Source organism: Plectropomus leopardus, chromosome 10, assembly GCF_008729295.1.
Source record: "Plectropomus leopardus isolate mb chromosome 10, YSFRI_Pleo_2.0, whole genome shotgun sequence".
Lineage (NCBI taxonomy): Eukaryota > Metazoa > Chordata > Actinopteri > Perciformes > Serranidae > Plectropomus > Plectropomus leopardus.
This window is the reverse complement of record NC_056472.1, coordinates 22,272,020-22,296,690: the sequence shown is the minus strand read 5'-3', so window position 1 is coordinate 22,296,690 and position 24,671 is coordinate 22,272,020. Positions and strand designations below refer to the sequence as shown.

The 24,671-nt window shown below is 39.4% G+C and overlaps 2 protein-coding genes across 3 annotated transcripts; one reads left to right on the top strand and one right to left on the bottom strand.

Annotated features, from left to right (window-relative positions):
* Nucleotides 1-414: 414 nt before the first annotated feature.
* LOC121949602 (butyrophilin subfamily 3 member A2-like) lies at nt 415-7,539 on the bottom strand. The gene is made up of 5 exons (XM_042495336.1): nt 7,239-7,539; nt 3,195-3,509; nt 2,792-3,076; nt 1,763-1,877; nt 415-1,576 (listed from the first exon to the last, which is right to left on the bottom strand). Exons 1-5 carry the CDS (start codon nt 7,279-7,281, stop codon nt 1,537-1,539), a joined length of 798 nt encoding a protein of 265 aa, XP_042351270.1. The 5' UTR covers nt 7,282-7,539; the 3' UTR covers nt 415-1,536.
* A 1,235-nt stretch (nt 7,540-8,774) lies between these two features.
* Nucleotides 8,775-24,113, top strand: LOC121949599 (amyloid-beta A4 protein). Of its 2 annotated transcripts, XM_042495330.1 has the most exons (18): nt 8,775-9,005; nt 12,436-12,603; nt 12,856-12,985; nt 13,097-13,209; nt 13,821-14,011; nt 14,129-14,361; nt 14,500-14,667; nt 16,386-16,519; nt 16,650-16,724; nt 17,059-17,217; nt 17,534-17,662; nt 17,827-17,926; nt 19,101-19,168; nt 19,417-19,555; nt 19,728-19,781; nt 20,589-20,680; nt 20,769-20,915; nt 21,001-24,113. In XM_042495330.1, the coding sequence occupies exons 1-18, from the start codon at nt 8,946-8,948 to the stop codon at nt 21,100-21,102; spliced, it is 2,262 nt and encodes a 753-aa protein (XP_042351264.1). In that variant the 5' UTR covers nt 8,775-8,945; the 3' UTR covers nt 21,103-24,113. The 2 variants fall into 2 exon arrangements, with proteins under 2 accessions (XP_042351264.1, XP_042351265.1); XM_042495331.1 differs by lacking the exon at nt 14,500-14,667 and having other exon boundaries at nt 8,776-9,005.
* The last annotated feature ends 558 nt before the right edge of the window (nt 24,114-24,671 follow it).

Here is a 24,671-nt window from a genome sequence, read left to right as displayed (position 1 = left end):
CTAAAATGGATTATGTGGGTAACAGGTTTGTACAGTTTCTTTCCCAGTAAAAAAAAATCAGTTTCATTTTACCATGTGTTGATCTTGAAAAAGTCATTTTCACATGTTCACATATCATTGCAATTCCCTGTCATCCAGCTTGTGTCAGATTTAGTTTTTTCTTCTGTTTGCATCCACAGAAGCAAGACTGCTGACCCAACCTAGACTATGGGACCAGAAGTGGACTGGCCATCTGGACCAGCAATATATTTCCCAGTTCCCAGAGTTCAGCAACATCCTTTAAAACTGGAAATGATGAGAATGTCTTTGGCTGTTTGGTTTTCAAGGTAGGGATTATTCACTCTTTGGTGTCATACCTCTTCAATGTCACAAACCTGTCAAGGGGGTTTCTTCCAAAGTATCCAAACTATGATGTGACATACAATGACTGTAACATGTTTATTTAAAAAAGTAAAGCAAATCTGACAACACAACAACTTTCAGTTTAACCATCATATCACAAAGGCAGTTACAAAAGAACAGGTTATATTTAAGCACACATTATAAGGAAAGAAGAGCTTTGAACAAGGAAACGTTACAAGAAAATCACAGTAGATAGTCAGCCATAGGCACATACATTTTTGATACCTTCCGTAAATATCTGCATTGAATTAATTACGTTTTATTCAAATTTAAATTAACAATGCTGGTATTGTGTTAAATATCATCTTTATTGTAATAAACGGTCAAGATAACGACTTATAAAACTGTTGCATATCTACCCAAAATTCAGATTTTCCATAATTGTTGCAAAGTATTACAATATCAAATGAAGTTACCTAAAATGTCTGCAGTCAATGAAACGTTAATTTCTCACATTTGAGGTATGACATTTACAGTATATACAAAGTTTAATCATTAACTGGCTCAGTTTTGTGCTGTATTTCTGTAATGAAGTTCTAAGGAGTATATATCTGAATCAGCTGAGCTTTTTTGTGCATTCAGAAAATTTTGTGAGGTCTTAAGCCACAAACATTTGATGTTACCTTATCTTTAAACCTACCACTGATCCTAACGAAGTCTTTTTAGTTCATACCTGAACCTACCAGATTGACCTAACTCACTTTTATAACTAAGTTCTTACATAAACCTGCCTCTGCTCAGGACCACAGATATATCTACATATTTGAATACCAAAAAGATGAAATCTGTCTTTAATTTTGTTTATAGAACAACTTGAAAAGGTCTAAAAAGCACTGAATTTAAGATACCTGTAGATACTGTGTCACTTTATCTTCACATCACAGAGGGTTTTCTCTTTTTTACAGTCCTTAACTTTGAAGAATAGAACTTAAACACCTCCCTGTAAACATCCATGGAGGCTTACAAAATGGGCATATTTTTCTGAAACACCACATTCCTTGAGTGGCATGAATGCAGGATGTAACATGCTTGTATAGTCTCTGTGTGGGCATGATGCCACATTTGTGACTAACAGTTTCGGTGGAGAGTTCTTTTATATTGTCACATTTCAGTTGATCATGTGTGTTTCGCAGTTTATATCATCGTCTCCACCTCTCCTGTCCTCCGTGAACTCCTTTACCAAAGACAAAAGACATGGACAGATTAATTACACTGAGAGATTCCAGTAACAATGACTGATCAACACAGAGGAGCAAAAGTGGCAGTGGCTTCATTTAAATAACTGCAAGAAGTGTTGCGCAATTCTGGATTTGAATGAAATACAAATTTCTTGCATTTGATAAATACTTGAAAAACTTACCGGGAGAAGTTTGAACACGACAAGAGCAGAAAAAATCCAAGCACCAACATAATGGGTATGATTGTTAAGTACCGGAATCTAAGGTTTAAGGTTTCTCTCACCAACTTGTAAAATTCTGTGGAAAAAAACATTGTAATTTTGCTTTTAATGTGAAATGCCAACAGTGGTGGAAAGCAGAAGTGCAATTTAAGAAATTAATAATACTTCCTAACTGTACTTATGTATGTTTGTGGGTATCTGTACTTCACTTGAGCTTTGATATTTATGTCAACTTTCTCTTTTACTCCTCTATATTTAGGGGAAAAAAATGTATAATTTTACTCCATTAGAATTTCCCTAAGCATTTTAGTTACTTACTTGAAAATAGGGAAGGAAATAGCTAATTTTTAAAGGTACAAATCTTGGCAATAAGCAGTTTGGTAAGAAATGTTCCACAAATAGCATAAAATGTCTAGTGGGAAAAAAAAGAAAGAGCGAGGCAAATAGCTATATTTTTAATTATCATAATTACATACCTAATAAAAATGTACATATTTAAGATATTTTTAAGCACTTTGTCAAGCCATTTACTTATTTGTTTGTTTGTGTTTTACTTTATTTTTTAAAACTAATTTTAAGGTTATTTTTTCCATTTTTGGGTCATTTCTTCTTTAGTTGCTCATTGCCTCATTCCCATGTTTTTGAAGAAACTAAGCCAATTTGTTCAGGTTTCAAAGGGTTAAAGTAATAAACACCGATTACAATCCATTTATATAAAAAGTGTTATTGTGAAACTGCCCATTATGCATAGGGAGCACTTCTACTTTTAGTACAAGTATATTTTGAGAGTAATACTTTTGTACTTTTACTTCAGTTAAGTTTTGAATGCAGGACTTTTACTTAACAAAAGTCAAAGTAAAGAATTTCTACACAGTGGTATTGCTACATTTAATAAAGTAAACGGTTTGAGTATTTCTCCCCCACTGAGTAATGATGGTCATCTGTAAGTCCCATACTCTGAAATAAAGTAAAAAGAAACAAAACAGTTACCAGGACTGCAGTCAGAGCTGGTTGATATTCCTTTAGCCTTGACGTTACATGTAGGTTTTGAGGTCCAGTTGAGTTTAGTGCTGAGTGTGCTGTTGAAATGGTAAAAGCCAGAGGCAGCATCCAGGACGTGGTGTGTGTGGGTTATGTAGGTTGTTGTTGAATTATGAAGGAGCTCTCCATTCAAATTCCACTGAATCTCAGCCTCTCTGTAGCGTCCTTTTACGTAACACTTGAAAACTTTTCCACTTCCACTTAGGTTTTCATGCTGACAGACATTGTACTTTGCTGTTGAGAGAAGACTCAAGTTAAAATTGCACAAGACTTTATTGCCTCTATTGTAAATTCATGGATGAATGAATGAGTGAATAAATGCCTCAGGAATGCAGAATGATTGTTGACTTACCAGAAACGCTTAGATTTACATGTGATTGCTGGTATGTGTCTTGAACGTGAAAAATGCATATGTAACGCCCCTGGTCATCTGCGGTGATGTTGGTGAGCAGAAAGGAGCAATTGTTGCTGTTCTCAGACAGAAATGTCGTGCCCCTTCCCTTATATGTGCCATAAAAGTTTGAGGAGTTCTCATTGTGTTTGAACACCAGCGTCATGTGTGCTTTTTCCACCTGCCACCTCAACTCCTTGTTCAAATTTCTCATTGAACAGTTGCATGGCAGAAGGACACTCTCTTCTAAGGTGCCATTAATAGTCTCGTTATCACCTAGAGAAAAGGTAAATTAATATGAATGCAGTTGTTGGATTCTCCTCGAAATTTTAAATATTTCATTTTCTAAAAGACATTTCTCAACACATACACAAAAGATTTAACTTAGAAATATCTGCAATGAACAGGACTCCCCGTGCACAGCCAGTGTGATCATCAGGTGCTGGTCGGTAGCAGGAATATTTAAAATGAAAAACAAAATTGACCACTGCACACTGAAGGACTTAACTGTGACTTTATCCAGAGCGAGCAATGCATTTCGCCTGTAGCTTCTACAGGTTCACTCAGTTAAATTACATGGGTGTTCCCAAGTGTGATAAATACATGAATCACATGATTATTTATCGACATCTTTTTCATTTCTTTTTTTTCCAGTGAAGAAAGACAAGTCCAGTGCCATCTAGTCCATTATATTGGAGAGAAGACGGGCATCTGGCTGATATCTCCAACACATGGCAACTTACACCAAAACAACCCAGACTGATGAAAGGTAAGAGTGAAAATAGGTATTTTTGATTTTGATTGTGGGGTGAAGTGTCCCTTTATCTAAGATTTTATATTCCAGACTTTTATTATAATAGGGTATTTCACATTGTGTTACTGGCTGATCCTGTTTGTGTAGAAACTTAATTTGATGATTTGAATGAAATCTCAATAGTGAATTCAGTTAATTCATAAATTTGAGTTAAAATACTTTAAGTCAGACAGACTCTATTCTATTGTTTGTTTTTTTAAAATGAAATTTTAAGTTTAATACCTTGCAATTGATAAAAGATTTAGGGGGATATACTGAAAGAAATGGAATATGATATAATGAGTATGTTTTCTTTAGTGTATAATTGCCTGAAAAAAGGGAATCATTGTGTCTTTGTTAAATTAGATGCAGCCATTTATATCATGGATGTCTTAGTTTATAGTTTATATCTACACAGGGAGGGGGTAGTTGTTTACAGAGAATGCCATGTCGCACCGCCATGTTTCTACAGTAGCCCGGAATGGACAAACCAAACACATGCTCTAAACAGAGCCATTTGACTTTTGTTACAGCCACTGTAGTGGCAGTAACCAGTGTTGGAAAAGAGATTTTTTTTAACATCAAACTGCTTTATTTAGTAATGGCTTTAATCACCAGGTCCCTTTGTTTTGGAGAGGAAGAGACTTCTGCCAATATTCAGCTACCAGTACAAACCAGTACCAGTACAAACCTCCTGAACATCTGCATTTTAAGTTATCAGAAAAAAAGAGGTGAGCACACGTTAGTAGGTGCTAGACTTGCGGCCCACCTCTGACAATGGAAACACAGATTTTTAATGTGAAACTCTTTTATTCAGTGTTTTTATTTCACCTGATCTGTTTGTTTCAAAGAGAAAGAGACCTCTGCAGACAATTCAGCTCATGTTAAAAACCTCCTGAACAATGAAAACTGAGGGATTTGTAACCGGGAGAGGTTTCAGCTGGTTGCAATCTACAGTCCTTGCTGCTAGATGCCAACACTGCTCCTTTGGGTTAATGATAAGAAATAAGTTCATTCCACTTAATTCTCACAGCCTACTCAACTTTCTCTATTAAAATAACAATTATAAAATAACAACCATGACAGTGTAAATCAATGTCATGTAGCCCTGGGCCATCACTAACAGTGTGCACATATGTATGTGTAAACTGCTTTTATGTCTCTCATTTTTAATTTTTAATGAATTTGTTAGCATCTGTTTGTGTTGTTTTAATTAAGTTGCTTCCGCAGTAACATCTTCATTGTGTTTAGAAGGAATGTCTCTTGTTTGTGTCCAAGATTTTAGATAATCCTCTAACTTCGAGAGGTCTCGGCTGTAAATCACTCTCTCGTTGTTGTACATGTGCTTACTGTCAGAGTGCCTCAAATTTACACTTCCACATATGAAATCAGTTTAGAAACTCTACAAACTCCATCTGGTTAATTAACTGCGCAGATTTTACAGATGTTACTTAATTTGTAAACTCTGACCTTTCTGTGCTTTGCTGTTCAAACACGACTGCACAGCCACTCCTTGAGATATGTAGGCAGACTCTAACTTTGTGTTTCTCTCCAAGTGCACAAAGACAGAAGCCAAATGTAGAGAGTCTCTGTTGTCTCAGATCACGTAATCTAAACAATATGAAAACCTTGACCTACATAGTTCTCCAGTCTGACTGATATCCAACAAGTAAAGTAGTTTGGTTCTAAAGAAGAGGAAAGGTCAAGTTTTGGTGTCATTAAACAAAGTAATGGACAAACCTTTGCAATGATTCTGAAGATTTTTTCACTGAAGCCCAAATCTGGAAACTCTGATGAGTGTAAGTGAAGTTCAATAACGAAAATAACCAATATAAATGTGTTTGTTTCTGTATGTTTTAATACATTTCCTTCAAATAAGATTGAGCTCATAAACAAAGCATTCGAAGAACATGTCACCTAACGACACATTCATATTTGTATCTCGTGTGAATTGGTTTGATTTATGGCTCTATAAAACTAAAAATAAGTGAGAACACGTTTACTTTCAACTCAGTCCAAAGATGATAAAAGACACCAAAAATTATTTGTATGTATTTGTATGTTTGTATGTAAAACATTCAATATAAAATTATGTGCATTATGCTACAGTACAATGTATAGAACATTGTAACCCCATTTAACCCAATTTTTTTATACTAAATTAGAATGATTAGCTGGATTTATGCCTACATATGACTATGACATGGCATAGTGGCAAAACTCTCTTGATTTTACAAAAGCAGTTGTTGTTTCTTTAAAACATACCACCTACAGTTAAATATTAAGTGTTAAATAAAAAAAGTTTTGTGTTACAATATTAGACTTTCTCTTAGCTTATCTCTGAACCCCTGTAAACACATTGCACTTATTGTCAATTGATTATTTGTTTAGGTTTACATTGGTGTTAAAAGTTGTTTAATGCTTCTGAGTTCAATAAATCTAACAAATCTGTATGAATGTCCTTTAACCTAGTGGGGACACATATTTGTGTGATGTTTGTTTTAAGGGGACAGCTTTGTCAGGCAAAGCTATGCTTATATTAGGCAATCCATAAATGGGAATTGAAACACAAAATGCATGACCATCACGTTATTAAGTACCAACTATTCCAGTATTGGAATATGGCCTATAGGGTCTGCAGTAGTCTACACGGGTGGTATATTCTACTGCTGATACTAATAATAATGTAATAATAAACTTCATTTGTATAGCATGTGTCAAAACACAGTTACAAAGTGCTTTACAGGACAAGATAGAGTAGTATAAGATAAAAACAGCAATAAAATAATTAAAAACATTTTTTAAAAAACAGCAAAAAGCAAACACTGAACATAAGACCAGAATAAACTCACTGTGTAATTTAAAATAGAATTTGAAAAAAAAGATAAAAGAGGAATAGAAACTAGATAAACAACGGATTATTGTTTAAAAAAAAACAAAAAAAAACTTCCTGTTATAGCTTTTGAGGGGTGATTTCAAAGTAGATATTGAATTTGCTAATCTAAATTTGACACTCAAATATTCCATATAGGCTCATTTAATATAAGATTACAAAACGTCTGCATCATGTGAGCTTTAATGATTTATTCTCTACATTACATTAGAGATTAGATATTCTCTACATCCCAATTTCTCAGTTTTGAGATCAATAAAGTATATCTATCTATCTATCTATCTATCTATTACTGTCGAGCGTCTGACTGAAGGCTTACCTGAGACAATGAACACCATTAACACTCCCAGGAGAGTCTTCATGTTGCGCTCTGCGGGTAGAAAAGACTTCAGTGTCTCGAGGATTTGCTGCTAACTTTATCCAACAGTCTCTAAAAGTTTTATCTTTCTAATCCGCCCCGCGACTTGTTATTGTCTTGGTTATATTTCCAAGATCCACCAAATGAAGGTGGTTAAACCCCCAGCTCGTGAACATGTCAGCGATCCATACGCGTCCGTCTTCAGCGAGACTGAAACCAAGTTAAAGTTCAAGAGCCGTTGGTGCGAGTTTACGCAATAGCGTCATAAATATATAAAGGAAATTAGTAACCGCTTAGTGATTGACTACCCGCCTCCTATTCAGGACGACAGACACCACGTTGAACTAAGGGACTGTTCATTATATATGAGAGGGCAGGGGGTGGTGCAAAAGGGGGGAGGGATGTCAAATATTTTTTGAAGCACTGGGGAGGGACTCTTTTTAATTTTTTAATTTTGGCTCATGGAATGGGCATGCAACTTTAAATGGCTGTATTTTGTATTTATTCCATCTTTTCTACATAAACCATGTCTTTCAAAGGACATGTTATGTTGTCTTTAAATATTGCCAAAATCACGTCATGTAAGGTGAATACTGGTAAAGTGGGACACTTTATGATAATTTACTTAATGTGTCATTTTTATTTGTGATCCAAATGTCTTAGCAGAATATATATTATTGTAAAGCTCTTCTGTACTATACAGACAGAAAAAAAAACATGAATAATCATTATTAATCTAAGAATGCTATGCCATTTCGCTTTCAACTGCAATTCAATGCAAGGTTGCCACTGGAAGAGATGTCCTAGCAATAGAATCTTTTTTTTTTTTTTAATCACATCCTTGGTTATGTTAACCTCAGTGATGATTTTTAGTGATTGAAATATATACACATAAAAATAAAAATGATAAATCTTAAATGTCCCACTTTACCAGTATTCACCCTAGCCAGGAACTAAAAAAAATGAAACAATTGTTGGATTTTCATGAAGGTCCTCAAACACATTATGAGGGTCAAACACGTGTTAAAAAAAACAAAAATCTATGCATAAAACAGTGATATTTCATCAAAATCACTTTACTTTGCCAAAAAATAACTGTTGGCACTAACTAACCTGCATGTGTGACAAGAGTTAAAAATCAAAGTTATATTTAACTTCAGTAATTCATCTTCAATTTCTGACTTTGAAATATCAAAGGGTACGTTTTTAAAATCTAACAACTGATTTACCATGGAGGGAGGGCCACTTCCTCTGATAAATAAAGAACAGTCCCTAAATTGTCCCTGTCAAAAACATACAGCCCTATGAATACTTCAGGCAGACTATAATACATCACGTAAAGCCTATGCAATTACAGTATAGCTCAGTATGGCTTTACTTCAGGCATTTTATAAGGATTTTCATTATTCTAGGAAAATATACAGTCGCACACGTGCACGCGCGCACGCCAATACACGTGCGCGCTCCCCCAGCCCCCACCCTCACCAAACACATCCAGCCTCACACCGTCACCGTCGGGAGCTAAACAGGGAGGGATCACCGGGATTGGGATCGGAACCCTTCAGCTGCCGCTTTTGACGACACGAATCACCGCTAGCTTTGACTTTATTTTCATTTCTAACGATAAAATCGCGAACTAACAGGGGTGCTGGATACCGGGAGGACGGCATGGGAGAGCTCACGGCGTTTCTGCTGTTACTGGTGGCGACCTTGACGCTTTCATCCGAGGTGAGTAACAACGGAGAAATCTCGGGCTGTGGGGGAGTCGGTGAGCCGTTCCCTGGCTCCGCTCATCTGCGGGGCCTGTAGCCACAGCGGCTACCACACTGACCACAGTGCCAACCGCCGTGTCTAACATGAGGGACTACGTACTGAAATAACGGTTGACATTTACATGTAACCGTTAAAAACTGCCGATTTTAGCACGTTTCACTGATGACATGGACGCTATGTAACAGTTAACAACCGAGCTGCCACTAAAGATAACAGTATGACTGGCCTTTTTCCGAAGCCCACTCCTTGTTTAATCCATTATAATGTTTTTTCCTGACAGCTTTTAACATTTTGTTGTATGTATTTATCAATATGACGGGTTTAAAGTGATACACAGATTTACTGCGTAGAATTAGCAAACCAAATTCTGTCAGCGATGCTACCAAGGCCTACCGTTAGATGTCAGTGATTGACAGTTTGGCCCTGCCATGTTGGACATGTTTTGATTAGACTGGTGTTGTTTTTGTACGCAGTTATTTAACATTATAACAATATTACTTTTAGTCAGTGCCTGCTATCTTTTATTATTGCTAGTTTGCTACGTTACAGCACCTAACTATATCGTGTATAACATAACAGTGAATATAGTTTAGAGAGCTAACGCTAGCTTTTCCCCCCCAGAAAATGACACGGATTGGCAACCGCTAATGGCTAACATACCGTCGCATGTCGTCAGTTTGTGCTGTGTATACTTCAAAGAAACCCGCAAACACACCAGCTAACATGACTAACACGAAACATTCACCCTTTGTGTGAATACGCTCTGCCCCTTCATACTGACACGGTTTTTATTCAATTAGCAATGCTACTGTCCAGTGTTATTTGCTGCTGCTGCGTCGACCTGGCCCACTCGGTCCAGTCCAGCAGCGTTGCAGCTGCAGGGTGGTGATATTGCTGAGGAGAATGGAAAAAGGATGCAGCCTTTTTAGTTTGACACAAGCAAGATGGCGCCTGCAGCTTGCTGCTGCTGTGCAGGAGCCAGAGAGAAATACAAAGCTCAGGACCAGCTGGAAACATGATGAACAGGGCCTACGTTGCATAATGCAAATCATTACATGCATACAGATGTTTTCTCAGTAATGCAGCATCCACGGGTGAAAGCGATTTAAAGAGAGTGCTATTGTAATGCAGATTCAATATCATAACACACCTTCTCTAACCAAACCCCTGCGTGCTGCAGTGAAACATAAAGCATTCAAGAACTTTCCTCAACCAGTATCCCCATACCTGTGACTCTTTGGGTGGGTCTCGATACACTCGATACACAAATCTTATGTTCTGTTGTGTTTTTGTTCGCTATTGTGTCCCAATACTGCTCTTAGTTTTTATCTTTGCCGTAATATTTCTTTACTATTTTTTTTCCCTTGGGTCATATGATCTGTCTGAGGAGATTCACTTTATAGCCTTCTAGTTTAATTTAGGTAAATCCACCCATTGTGTTGCAATGTATTATATTTTTTGTGCTGCATGTTCTTCACCTTACAGGCTGAGTCATGACTGACAGTCAAACATGCCCTGCAGCAGCTATACCCAAATGTGATAACCTTTTGTCATGGCCTGCTGCAACACTCCCCAACTGTCACACAGGAGGGTTTCTGAGCCTTTGCTCGATATAAGACCAGGTCTGAATGGCTGTCTCAGTGTAATCTTGTACTAAAACGCACGTGCAATTGACTGGTGGCACATGGCTTGATATCACTGTACCTTGTGGCTTAAATGTGTTTACAGGGGATGCGATTTGAAGAACATTAGCCGGTGACCTGGGGTGAACAACTACACATGGAGTTGTATGCTCAGCTTTGTGGGATTTGAAGCATATGCTGTAGGTGTTATGACTGTTATTCCGAGATGACGTCTCATTCCACCCATCACATATTCTACAGTTTCGTTTCACATGCTGTAACACACATTCCCATAACTAATACAAGGTGAGGATGGGGTCATTTCTGCAGAAAAGAACAATGGACTTCCCATAGTGTTGCTGGAGGCTGATGTCAAGGAGGTCTTCACAGGAAAACATTTCACCAAGCAGTAATTAGTCGTTTGAAGATTGGCAACAGATGGCCTGTTGGATAGCGTATTGTCAGCTTGTATTATCAGCCTTTTCTGATGTCTGCCATAAAAATACTGGGCACAGAAGGCGAAACACATTGATACTTCCTCTAATTGTTTTCCAAACACAAAGGAAGGAAAATAGAGCCGAAAGCTATGTCCTGTTGGAAAGTACAAGACCAAAACATGCTCAGTTGAAAGTGGATTTTTGCATCTCATATTTGCAACAGCTTGATATTTTTATTCTGTAGTTCAAGAAGTTTCCCTTCTTTCTTTCAGGCATGTCCGAATCAGTTTGGAAGTACTGGTTTCCAGCCCTCTCAATGCATTTTTTAATTAAATAGGACTGGTTATTTTGAGCATGCGCCACGCCCAAACCCTTGTTTATGCATATGTATTGCATATGTATTTGTTGTGACTGAAGCTATTCACAACTTTGAAGTGGAATAACATTCATAGTATTCTTTACTTTTATTACAATGTGACAAGTGGATTTGCAAGCAATTTCAGAGTATACATTTTACCTTGTTTACTTTGTTATATGGTGATGAAACAAATGCTGCACTAAGTGGTATGACGATAAGAGCCATATAGACATAGTTTTATTTTGTTTACTATTTTGTAAAGAAATTAAATAAATCCTTAAGGAACTGTTTGGATGTAGACTTTTTTTCTTGTATTGCATTGCGGAGTTAATCAGCTGTCAAGTATATACGCTGTATAGATTTTAATAACTTTAAAGTACTTTTAGTGTGCACTGTGCAGCTGTATTATCCAGGCCAATACAAGTATCGGATCAGGACTTGGTATCGGCAGATACTTCTATCAAATTACTTGAATCAGGATTGGGGGCAAACAGACTCGATCGGGCCATCCCTTCTTTCTTTTCTGTGATAGGACATGATCTCCTCCACAGTCTCATTCCACTTTCTTTAATATTGGAAATGAGGTAATCTTCAGAAGACAGTGAAAAAGGGCACATGTGCTGCCCCGTGGCTGTGATGCTAAGCTCTCCGGCTTATGGGCTCAAAGGGATGAAACAAAATATCATGCCTTGCTTAGGCTTAAACCAGTAGTAAATTTCTTTATTTATTTATATAATACCTTAAAAGTGCAGTGATGTTGTAGTGTAATTTATCCATATGATTCTCTAATCCCAGTACTGTATAGAGAGACGTATGTGCAGGATTTTATGTGAAAGGGTGTAAAATAAACTAAGAGGAGCTAAATATATATCAGCTGCATCAGGAGATATTTATGGTTGAGCTATTCTTCAGCCAGTTTGGTATCATCATTCTTCATCGTTGTCCTTTCTTTCTCCTTGTCTTTCCAGGTGCCCGCTGATGACTCTGTGGGTTTGCTAACTGAGCCCCAGGTGGCCATGTTCTGCGGGAAGCTTAACATGCACATCAATGTGCAGAGTGGGAAATGGGAGTCTGACCCCTCTGGCACCAAGAGCTGCATCGGCACCAAGGAGGGTATCCTACAGTACTGCCAAGAGGTATTTAAAGGGATTCTCCCATTTTTGATCAGCTTTTTATCAAAACACTGTTGGTAGTATGACACATTATGTTACGTCAGGTGCATAGCAGTCTGGTTTCCCATCTTTCTATTGCACTGACAGCCTAGTTTTATACAAGGACTCTCTGTGAATTACTCCTTTAAGAGTGAGACCATGTAGAGACAGAGAAACTCACAAAAAGACAGCTAATGTAGCAAGAAAACAACCTAAACATCTCTCAACTTTCTCCAGGTGTACCCCGAGTTGCAGATCACAAATGTTGTGGAGGTCAACCAGCCCGTCAGCATTCAGAACTGGTGCAAGAAAGGCCGCAAGCAATGCCGCAGTCACACCCACATTGTGGTGCCATACCGCTGCCTGGGTAACCATTTTTAATGATAGTTGTCTTTTACTGAGCCTGTTTGTGTGTGTGTGTGGTTGTGAATGGATATACTAACTACGTGTAATGAGCAAAGGCGTGTCTCTGTCGCAGTTGGGGAGTTCGTGAGCGATGCCCTGCTAGTTCCTGACAAATGTAAGTTCCTGCACCAGGAGCGCATGGACCAGTGTGAGAGCCACCTGCACTGGCACACTGTCGCCAAAGAGGTGAGACAAATAATACAGCATTCAGTGTCAGCGTGTTGTCTGATTTCAAATCAGTAGGGGGCAAAAGTATACCAAGTCATTTGTTTTGGGGTTGACTGTAATATTATCACTGACATTATATATGTAATTTGTTACACTGCTTGTTACTGGTAAAATTAATATCACTGTAATACGTGACTGCCCAACACTACTGCACTGTTCATATCTTCTCATGGCTTTTTCTTTCTTTTTCTTCCTTTTCTATCTGGTCTTCTGTTGGCTCCCTCTGAATGACTCAGCACTCCTTAACTTTGTCCTTCGTCCGTTCTGCCGTCAGCCATCCGCACCACTTTGTTCCGATTAGTGTTTCTTTTATTGTCGTTCCTCTCTGAGTGTTCACTCATGTTCAGTCACCCACAAAGACAACTGTCTGTCAAACATTGATTTTTTTTTTAACCTCTATTATAATAATAACTTGTGCATCAGAGCTGAATTATGAGTGTGGGGCTCTTTATCTAGACTCACAGAGGTTTAACTCAATAAGCTTATGAAATGATTGAATGTTGTGTTTAGTCATGGTGACTGTTTATAGCCTGTATGAAGTCGTTATTTATGCTTGTTATTACATTTAGTCCTGTGGAGACCGCTCCATGAATCTCCATGACTACGGGATGCTGTTGCCATGCGGTATTGATCGTTTCCGTGGGGTGGAGTTTGTGTGCTGTCCAGCGGAGGCGGACCAAGAGACCGACAGCACAGAGCTGGAAGGGGAGGAGTCAGACGTCTGGTGGGGAGGAGCCGAGACTGAATACTCTGACAACAGGTATCATCATTCGCAAACATTCATCACACATTCATCACATGCTCATCACACGTTTATCCGGTCTGATGGACACACACACTTGTTGATACATGAACTGAACCAACTGCTCGTCAGCAGCATGTCGCGCCCGGCAGACACTGAGCCAGCCACCGCTGAGGATGATGAGGATGAGGATGAAGAGGCTGAGACTTTTGAAAGGGATGAAAACGGAGATGGCGACGACGATGAGGAGGAGGACGAGGAAGACGATGACGTGACCGATGAACGGGATAGCTATGAGCGCAATGCTAACATCGCCATGACAACCACGACCACTACCACCACTGAGTCTGTTGAAGAAGTCGTCCGAGGTGAGAAATGGCGCAGCTACACACCTCTTGTTTACATGTATTCATTCCTTGTTTCTCTTTCATTGTGTGTTGTTTTGTTGATTATTTTGTATTCATTTTTATTTTGATATTTAATTTGCCTGTGTGTGCACATCTCAGCTGTTTGTTGGGCTCGTGCTGAGTCCGGCCCGTGTCACGCCATGCTGGAGCGTTGGTACTTCGTGCCTGAGAAGGGCCGCTGTGCTCCCTTCTTGTTTGGGGGCTGTGGGGGCAACAGGAATAACTTTGACTCGGAGGAGTACTGCCTAGCTGTCTGCAGCAGCTCGTGTAAGTCCCAGGGCCGGAGCCATCTGAAGTGTCCGCACCACGAGCCTGATTCCTGTCCTCAGGCTGCTGCAGATTGTCTCTGTCTCCTTTACTTTATCTTTCTCTCCCTGTCCTGAGTGTCTGATGGCTCTTAACCACTCGGAGCGCTGAGAAGTGGATTTGGTTGCTTGTGCGGAGTATTATAGGATTATTTTCTCAAGACAGAAGATATAAAAAATCTATCTGTCTGTTGGAAAGGAAAGGCCATGAAATCAGACATCACTAAGGAATAACATATTTTTGTAGTACCACAGAGTGCAAAGAAAATATTTTCAGTTTGTGGTAAAAATGAAGGAAACTGATAGCCCTCAGCTTTTATGATAAGGCTGATGATTTTCTCTATTTGCCTTCAACAAATCCAACTAAGACTAAAACCAACGATTTATTGGTCCGTCTTTCAACACTTTCAAACACTGCGGTATCTGTGGCTCTCAGCCCTGAGCCCATTACTTCCTACAGAGGATGTAAATATTTAAAAATGTATTGTGTAATTTCCTACAACATCTAGAGATAGTAGTTGTTCAAACATAAGTAGATATAGCGCCTGTTGGGGACCATTTTCAGTCACGGACTAATACACCGCTCTCTGGTTAGTATTTAGAGAAGCAACATGACGAATTTGTGATTCACCTAGAAACTAAGCCACTGTGCCCATGAAACACCAGCCAATGCAACACATTTGCTTATTAATGTATAATGTACAATTATGGAGCCAATTACTTCTTTGAGAATATGGTGACAGTTTCAGCACATATTATACAAAGTTATTTTTGTAAGTTACCAACTGTAGCTTTAAAGGAGCTTTGAGACCAGCCATTTCACCTCAGCAGAGTCAGTGGTTTAACTGATGGTGTTTGAACATCACAGTCAAAGGAGAATTAAAGGGAAAAATGGAAAGCCAAGCTGACCAAGTGAGTGTCCCTATTGGAAAGCAGCCATGATGCTCTTGTAGTCATTCACCTCCAAATCATTTTATTACTCATTTCATCATTTTCTAACTAACTGATACTTCTTGCAGCATGTGGACCAGGCAGCGTGAATACTGAACCTTGAGTGTCGGCGTGCATCTGCATGCATTTCTATACATGTGTGTTTGCATGCCTTGCAGCTGCAAGGTGTCTGCTGCTGCAGCTCTGTAGTAGTCTGCCCTGATAGCTGTGGGTCTCTAACAATAAACACGTCTGTTATGTTACCATTGTGTGCGTGTGTGCGTGTGCATATATATGTGTGAGAATAGGGGAGGGTGTTGTTTAGGGTTAATGGGTGCATTTGCTCTTTCCAACCAACTCATCAGTGGTGCAGTGTCAGCCCTGATCCTGACTCGGCACTTTTCATCTTATCTCCAGGCTCCCACATTAAATAAAGACATAGACACAACACTTGTACTGGGAAACTACTCACCCTTTGTCCCTTGATAACCTGTGTGTCTTTATGTATCTAATTATTTTTGTTTGTATTAAAATTATCTGTATGTACCTAACATAGAGTCTGTTTTTAACACACTTAAATCTCATTGATGACTGTCTATGTGTCTTGAGCGGAAATACTGAAACTCTGATGTGTTTCAGACACACTGAGATCAGTGTTTCTCCTGCATCCTCTTTACTTGTTGTCTTATCAACGTTTTTACTTGTTTTCTCCCCTGCCCTGTATTTGATTACTGCCTTGTCCTCCTGCAGTGCCCACCATGGCTCCCAGCCCTCCAGACGCTGTGGATCGGTACCTCGAATCTCCCGGGGACGACAATGAACACTCTGACTTCCAGAAAGCCAAGGAAAGCCTGGAGGCCAAACACCGTGATAAGATGTCTCAGGTATGATTATGTGTCACATTTCGGTCTGAGGAATTGACCTGACAAAGTGTCCAAATGTCTGATCTGATGAGACAAAGCCAGTCAGTTTGTGATGTTTTCGTCTCTGACGTGACACTCTCTTAATGTCCAGGTAATGAGGGAGTGGGAAGAAGCTGAGAGACAGGCCAAGAACCTTCCTCGTGCTGACAAGAAGGCTGTCATCCAGGTAGGACACTCATCACAACTTCTCCTGTCTTTCTGTATTTTTTATACCATCAGTTGTAAATATCAAAGATGTTTGTGATGAAAATATTTTAGTTCTCTTATCGTTGCCAAAATGAGTGAAAAGCCGCCTGTGTTATTCGGTCAGAAGTTTTGTTTTTCGAAACACACAACTACAGACTGCAGTGGTGAACTTGTGCAATTTATTTCATCTTATTTCAGTAGTTGACATTTAGACATTGATTCTATGTATTCTTATCACACTTCTTAAGAATGTTGGCTCTGAGAATCAGATGTTCATTAAAAACATTTTATCGTAAAATTTACTGTATCTGCAGCACTTCCAGGAGAAGGTGGAGGCTCTGGAGCGGGAGGCAGCAGGAGAGAGGCAGCAGTTGGTGGAGACCCACATGGCTCGGGTGGAAGCTCTGCTCAACAGCCGCCGACGCCTGGCTCTGGAAAATTACCTCAGTTCCCTACAAGCCAACCCTCCACGGGTAAACACGCACACACACACACACACACACACACACACACACACGTGCGCCTCTGGACTTTCCAACAAAAGCCGAGCTGTTACATGTAGTCATGGGTGTGTTCACTGTCAAAGGAGTCGTTTAATGGGAGGGTTTAGAGACAAGTAACAATAGCTGTCTCAGTACATTTCCCCAATGTGTTAAATTATTCTGCAGTCGTACCTGGCAGAAAATTTAACGAAGTGTAACTATAATAAAAACACCATCATATGTGTTTTAATAAGGCACGCATAAGTGTTATAACCAAACTAATGCCACACAACACTGCCACCACCAGGCCCGTCAGGTGCTGAGCCTGCTGAAGAAGTACGTCCGTGCAGAGCAGAAGGACAGGCAGCACACGCTGAAACATTATGAGCATGTCCGTACGGTTGATCCCAAGAAGGCTGCACAGATCCGACCTCAGGTACTCACCTACAAATACAGTCAAAACCCTTCAGCTGTACCAAACCTGTAATGTGATTAGAGGGTTGAAAGGTGTGTGTTGGTGCTTTGCGTAAATTAATTGATATATTCATGTAAGCTTTAAAAAATTCCAATTTCAGAATTAAAGTTGCTTTTGACTTTTAGGTTTTGACCCACCTTCGTGTGATTGATGAGAGGATGAATCAGTCCGTCGGTCTGCTCTACAAAGTGCCCAGTGTGGCGAATGAGATCCAAAACCAAGTCTGTAAGTGTCTGCTTTTATACTTCTTACTGATGTATTTATTCATCATTTCATTGTTTAATAGGGGACAGAGCACGTTAATGAACATATTATATAATATATGATATGATACACAAGTACAAAAAGACAAAATACATTGCACAACAAAGTTGAGTTAAAAGTGATCACAATTCTGGTTTGCCTTCAACTGTATGAAAGACTGCTTTTTTATATGACAATTCACTGTTTTGTATCTAAATGCTGTATAACATTACATTACCATGAATATGAGTTTTTAAAAGCATGTCCTCTCGTAAGGGAACAGTCAAAGTAAATAATTAAATCCCATTCAGTGAATACATATGTAGAGATCAATATATCTGAGACATGGGAAATTAAAGGAATGATTTAATTGATGACAGTTTTCCAAAGCTTAGTGCTTTTGTTTATTTATTTATTTACTTACTTACCCATTTATTTATGTGTATGTTCTTGTTTTCCCCTTAAATTCCAGATAACCCCAGTTTTCAGTTAATGTTGGTGTTAGGGCTGAAACAGTCAGTTGATTAATTGATTAGTAGATCAACAGAAAACTAATCAGCAATCTAGATGATGGATGTTGTTTTTAAAAACTAATACCAAAAATGTATGTTTCTCTATTTTGGACTGTTATTGGACAAATTAAGACATTTGAAGACTCTGGGAAATGGTAATGTAATCAGTGTCTGACATTTTATGGACTAAACGAGGAATTGATTTTGAATTGATTGTGAAAATAACCAGCAAAATAAACAATGGTAAATATGAAAATGACAAATAAATAATGAAATTAATGGTTTGTAGCAGCCCTCGTCAGTATGTTTAACATTTCTTTTATATTTGCCATATTGTGTTGTGTTTAATTTCATTTCATTTAAAAAAAAAAAAAGATGAGGTCATATTGTTTAATTAAACCAGCCTGTATATTACCACCAGACTTAATTAATTAGCCCCGCAGTCTGTTGTAGTGCTGAGTGAGGATGAAAACCACTGAAACAGCTTAACTTAAGTCCAGTGATGGATGTCTGCTGTTAACACAGCATCTCTCCTGTCAGTTTGTCTTCAGTTATCAGGACACTAGACACACCGTTCCTCCCTCCCATCTATCACACTTCTGTGTCTCCGTCTCTTACGCACTCTTTCTGCTTTTTCTTCACAGCTGTTATAATGCAGAGAGTTCAGTCGGAGCTGTCTCAGCAAGTCTCCTCCCTGCAGAGCGACGGGCGGGTGAGTCAAGTTGCACCCACGTCACATTTTTCCTTTATTTTTGTGGTTGGAGTATCAGATCACAGGCATAAAGATAATGAATTTTCTGTTTTGTGTATTGTGCACATGATGACATCAGTGACTTCAGGTCCTGTGGATGGTGTCAGACTTTTCACCTTTTAGCAGATAATTAGATTCCATTTTAATGGAAAGCCTCTCTTTCAGTCCAGTACCGTCACGTCCTCATCAATGCTCCTCTGTGTTCACAGGTGGATGGTCGAGTGAGTTACGGTAACGATGCTCTGATGCCCGATCAGGCCTACAGCTCTGCTCCCATGGACCCTGGCCTGGACGGACTGGGCTTCATCCACCCCGAGAGCTTCAACCAGCCGAATACTGAGAACCACGGTACAGATACTTGTTTGAATATCATAAAATGAGAAACTCTCCACGCAAGTACAACAGTAGCTCTATGAAATTAAAACCATTAGTATTACATTAAATAATACACGTAAATTTGACTTTGCAAATTTGACATTTTATCGCCTTTTTAAAATTTTCTTTATTAATTTTTCTGCAGTTGAGCCTGTTGATGCTCGTCCAATTCCAGACAGAGGACTCCCCACGCGACCTGGTGAGTGTGTGTTTGTATGTATTTCTGAGTCCAGTATCGCTGCCTGTGGGGAGGTACTTCACACATGGCAATCAATCAGTATTACCTTTAATGATACCCCCATTTTATTGTTTAATGGCATAACTTCAATTAATAGCCCGGGCTATGAATTTCTTAAATCAATAAACTCAGCAGGCTGGGACAGGCTTTTATCTCCTTTCATACAAAACTGTTTCTCAGTTGGATGGGAAATAGAATCAAATTGTTTATTTGAACCTCCTTTTAGCATCTCTCGTTTACTTTGCCAGTATTATTGTCTTCTTTGGTGCTCATGCTTTCAGGAAAATAAATTGCACTTGCGCTTGCTAACGATGTGTGTAGTATATCCATACTGAAAAGGGTTTAAACATATTAAAATATATTCTGGTATTTGTGTGATCAAACTGCTAACTAACATTATCTCTAGCAGGTAGCCAACAACCCAGTTTTGTACATCTAAAGAACCTTTTTAAAAATGAACTGTATGGTAACTGGCCCTCCAGTTTAGACAGGCCTTTATTTGTCAAAATGTGTAGCCACATCGGGCTAGTCAAAGGGACTGGGCATTTAATTGGGACTAGGCTTTTTACTAAAGTTTTACTGTAATCATCATACAAATATAACAAGTTATAATTAACCAAACGCTATGATAGCCTGAGATCATAAAGATATACTATGCAGGTTATTCCTTAAAAATACATTGTATGAACTCACTAGAAGTGTGTGGATTTGTATTTATCTGCAGAGACTCTACTTTTTGACATGCCCTGTCCATGTGATTCATTTCAGTATCTGCCCTGAAGCCAGAGGAGATGCCAGAGGTGCGGATGGAGACTGAAGAGAGGCAAAGTGCTGGTTATGAAGTTTACCATCAAAAACTGGTAGGAAAACACATCATGTTATTTATTTTCTGTCCTGCAGTGGTGTCTGTTCTCTGTGTGCAAACTTTTTTTTTTTTTTCAATGGCAGGTGTTTTTCGCTGAAGATGTGGGGTCCAATAAAGGTGCCATCATTGGACTCATGGTTGGTGGGGTTGTCATTGCAACTGTCATCGTCATCACCTTGGTGATGCTGAGAAAGAAACAATATACATCTATTCATCACGGTGTGATTGAGGTAAGGAAAAGCCTTTGCAAACACGTTTTATTTTTCAGTGGGATAATTTATTTCTTTCACTAACCTCCTCTCTCTGTGTCGGCAGGTGGATGCTGCAGTGACACCAGAGGAGCGTCATCTGGCTAAGATGCAGCAAAACGGTTATGAGAATCCCACCTACAAATTCTTCGAGCAGATGCAGAACTAAAGAACTGCTCATCGTAATGTTCTCCCCACCACACTCTCACTCGTAAGGTCTGTTTCATTCTGGTCCCTTGCCCTCAGCCCTTCAGTTTCTCACCTTGTTAAAGGCAAAGGAAAGGTGTGAAGATGCTACAAAGGCTCAATTTGATCTTGTTTGAAAGTTAGAAACAGATAACTGAAATCTTTGCACCAGTTTATGTCTCTGTCTGGGGTTTGGGCCAAAGGAAAACAACATGGAACAAAGCCTTCTTAATCCCTGATCCCTGGATTGTAAAGAGCTTACGTTCACCTGCACCTGATCAGACAAGGGTACCCTGTTTCACCCGCACACGTCTGCCTATCACAACAAAAACTTCACAGAGCCTGTTTGCACATGCGTCTTGGGTGATCCAATCACAGGTGGCCAGCTTTAAGTCTGTCTGTTCACGGCATTAGAATGCAACTCTGTGTACGCCTCGTGACCGCTTGTGATCAGATCTCACGACCTCGCTTTATATGCAATTAAACACAACATTTCCACGTGCAAGGACCGAACGCGTTGTTTTTATCCAGCTGGAGGTTTGTCTTGCTATAGCCACCCTTACATCCTTTACTATTTAAAATCAGTAAAACACAGAAATAGCATGTGTGATGGCTGCTGATGACGAGGGGGGCGTGGTACCTTTTTATCACTCTGTGTCCTCTAAAATCAGACATTTTTGCTGATCCGTCCCTACATTCTGCTGCTTGGTGTCTGCCCAGAGTACGCTCTGCAGCCTGGGAGTGTGGTGAATGAATAACTGAACAACATATTCCAACAACACTCCTAAACAGTCCGCCCCAAAAAATGTCAGTCAGTGTGGCAGCAGATGTTTTAATTGTGGCAGGCCGCCACAAATAAATAAATGTGCGTTGGAAACCTTGGGTAAAATCTTAATTGTAAGGCTTCTTGCCGTGTAATGATTCACAGCCTCTCCTTGCCCCACTCTCATCATGAGACAAGTGCCGCTACGAGACTTCTGCTGTGTGAGTCCGCCTGGCCAAACACACAGTACCACGACTAACTGTTAGCATCCCGCAGCTAACATTCCTCAACAGTTATCAACGGGTTGAACGTCAGAGCCTAGCCGTTTTGGTGTCAGTGTGGATTTGTTGGGACCGTATAACAGCTGCTGCTGCTGCTGTGTTAGCTTGTGCTAACCAGGCAGATGTTGAACAGACCGTTCACTGGGGGTAGAGGGGCTCCAGAGACCCATCCAATGGGTCAGATAAGGATGTTGGGTGATGATGTCTGAGCGATCGGATCTCTGGACACAGTGAGGACGCACTGGGTGCATTCACACCTGTACTTAGAGCTGTTCATTTGTTGCCACTCACCCAGGACGCATGTCAACACCAGGTGTAACCAGGGCCATGATGTTTGTACTGAAAAACCCTGTTGACGATTTATATGAAGTCTCAGAAACATATAAATCCAGGCAGTTTAATTCCCAGTCACTCCCTCATCGCTCCAACTCTTTGTTACATTTTCCCCCAAACTGCTCCCCCCACCTCCACTCTCTGATGACAGCTGTGCTGTGTTTGATGACATAACAGCTCTTAGAGCTGGCAACAGAAGGGGGGGGGCTCTCAGAGCGCCTCGCCGCACGATTAAAGCCCAACTGTTTCAGGTTTGTTTTTCAAAAAAGGAAAAAAAAAAAAAACGCAGAAAAATTCTACATAATCAAAATATGTAAAAGTTGAAAAATATTGAATGTTTTTGTTTTCTGATTTTTTTTTTAATGTGTAATATATTAAGACAGAGATTAGCTGTAAGTATATGTAGTGCATGGCAATATTGATGACAGATACAGTATACTGTATGTTGAGGTCCTCGGGAGCGGTCCTCGTACTAGATATTTTAGCAGGATTGTACATTTCTAGTGTCTTCTTTGTGACCTTGTGATATGAAGAAGAAAAAGAGTATTCAGAACCTGGTCTGCTTTGTCGTCACACAGACTTGCTTTAACTGAATCTTGGCTCGTTAACGCTCATCTCCATGCTTCACTGTTGTGTTAGCTGCATGGGCATAATGCTCTATATGTAATATATGAAGTGAAATAGTATCCGAAAGGAAGACGATTTTGTTACTGTTTGCGTTCTATGCACTCTGTCATTTTGGAAGTCTTGATTATTATTATCACCAAATATTATTGCTGTTAAGTCCTGGATGAAGATTCACGCTGTCGCTGCACATTTTGGGTTTAAATTAGAATGAGGAGGTCAAACTTTAGGAAGGTTTTCTGAAAGTATCATTCCAGAGTTATCATTCCACTCTCTCTTGATTGTAAATATTTGGAAGATGGAGGCTCTCAACAGCCCAGTTTCTTTATCAACCTCTCAGTCTTTCTTTCTGACCCTGGTTTGTCCTGTTTATCCTCTTTTTCTGGCTGCGTCAGCAATCTTGTACAGCGCAGCACTTGGGGAGTGTTTGCTGAAAAGACGGGACTCGTTGGGCCGACAAACTCCTCTTCACACACATTCCTTCACCAAATCTCACAGTCTATTTTTCTACATTTCCTGTGTATACATGTACAGTGCTTCTGTTCGTCCTGTGGTGGATATTTCTTCGTCTGCATTATCTGTTGTCGAGTCCTCGTGAAGACGCTGAGAGGACGAGCACAACTCACATCAGCATGGAGACACGTTCCCCTCTCCCTCAATTAAGTTATTAACGCCACCTCCGGTAAACATGAATGTGACATGCATATTATTGTGCTTTTATACCATAGAAATACAACACATATCACCTCTCTACATATTGTATCCACTCGTGTACAGACACACTAACTGAAGCTCTTAATCAGGTGAATGTTTGAAATTTGTATCAATGCTCACTCTGGAGGCTTGTGTTGAGAAAAAAAAAAAAGATGCTTTTTGTTTCTCTCATTGATTCAGTGACCTTCCTCTGTGTGTAGTTAAATGAACCATTTGCTTAGAGTAAGAAAAAGCTTTCTACACTCACTATACCATGAATAAAATTTTGAATGTACAGAACTTTCTGGCTGATTTGTTATGTTGAATCTCTTGCTGTATAAACAGGATTATAAACAGGGTGGCCGCAAGTCCTTAAAGATACACTGCAGGATTGTTCAGGTACTGTTTATTTATTGATTTACTCTTGTCATACATTATTAAACCCTTATTTCCCCAGGTATTTGTAAATGGCTCTTGCTAACTTTCCTTACTCTCAGAAATTCCAGCTGGCACACCCCTTTTTGGGAGAGAGAAAACCTAATATCCTGGGTCAAGTTATTAAAAAATTCTAAACTTGATCATAATGATTCAGTCTTTATCCAGACATTTTTGTGCCAGTTTTCAAAGCAACGTTGGATTGGATCCCCTTGATGTAGATCCAAACTTTTCATGATTACCAAATTCGACTAACCGGTGCTCTGAATGAGACTACATACAGGTAAGAAAACACATCGAATCACTGATTTTTCATCCTGAAGTGGTGTAAGTTCTCTGTGTACATCGTGTTTTTTTTTTCCAATGACAGGTGTTTTTCACTGAGGATGTGGGGTCCAGTAAATGTGACATCACTGGACTCAT

Bases quoted from the DNA above. Each gene is read 5' to 3' on its own strand.
- LOC121949602 (XM_042495336.1), bottom strand. From the start codon at position 7,281: ATGAAGACTCTCCTGGGAGTGTTAATGGTGTTCATTGTCTCAG. The intron at 3,510-7,238 runs GTAAGCCTTCAG...CCTTTTCTCTAG, and splicing joins AATGGTGTTCATTGTCTCAG to GTGATAACGAGACTATTAAT. The intron at 3,077-3,194 runs GTAAGTCAACAA...TTCTCTCAACAG, and splicing joins TGTAAATCTAAGCGTTTCTG to CAAAGTACAATGTCTGTCAG.
- LOC121949599 (XM_042495330.1), top strand. From the start codon at position 8,946: ATGGGAGAGCTCACGGCGTTTCTGCTGTTACTGGTGGCGACCTTGACG. The intron at 14,012-14,128 runs GTATCATCATTC...GCTCGTCAGCAG, and splicing joins ACTGAATACTCTGACAACAG to CATGTCGCGCCCGGCAGACA. The intron at 19,169-19,416 runs GTGAGTCAAGTT...CTGTGTTCACAG, and splicing joins CCCTGCAGAGCGACGGGCGG to GTGGATGGTCGAGTGAGTTA.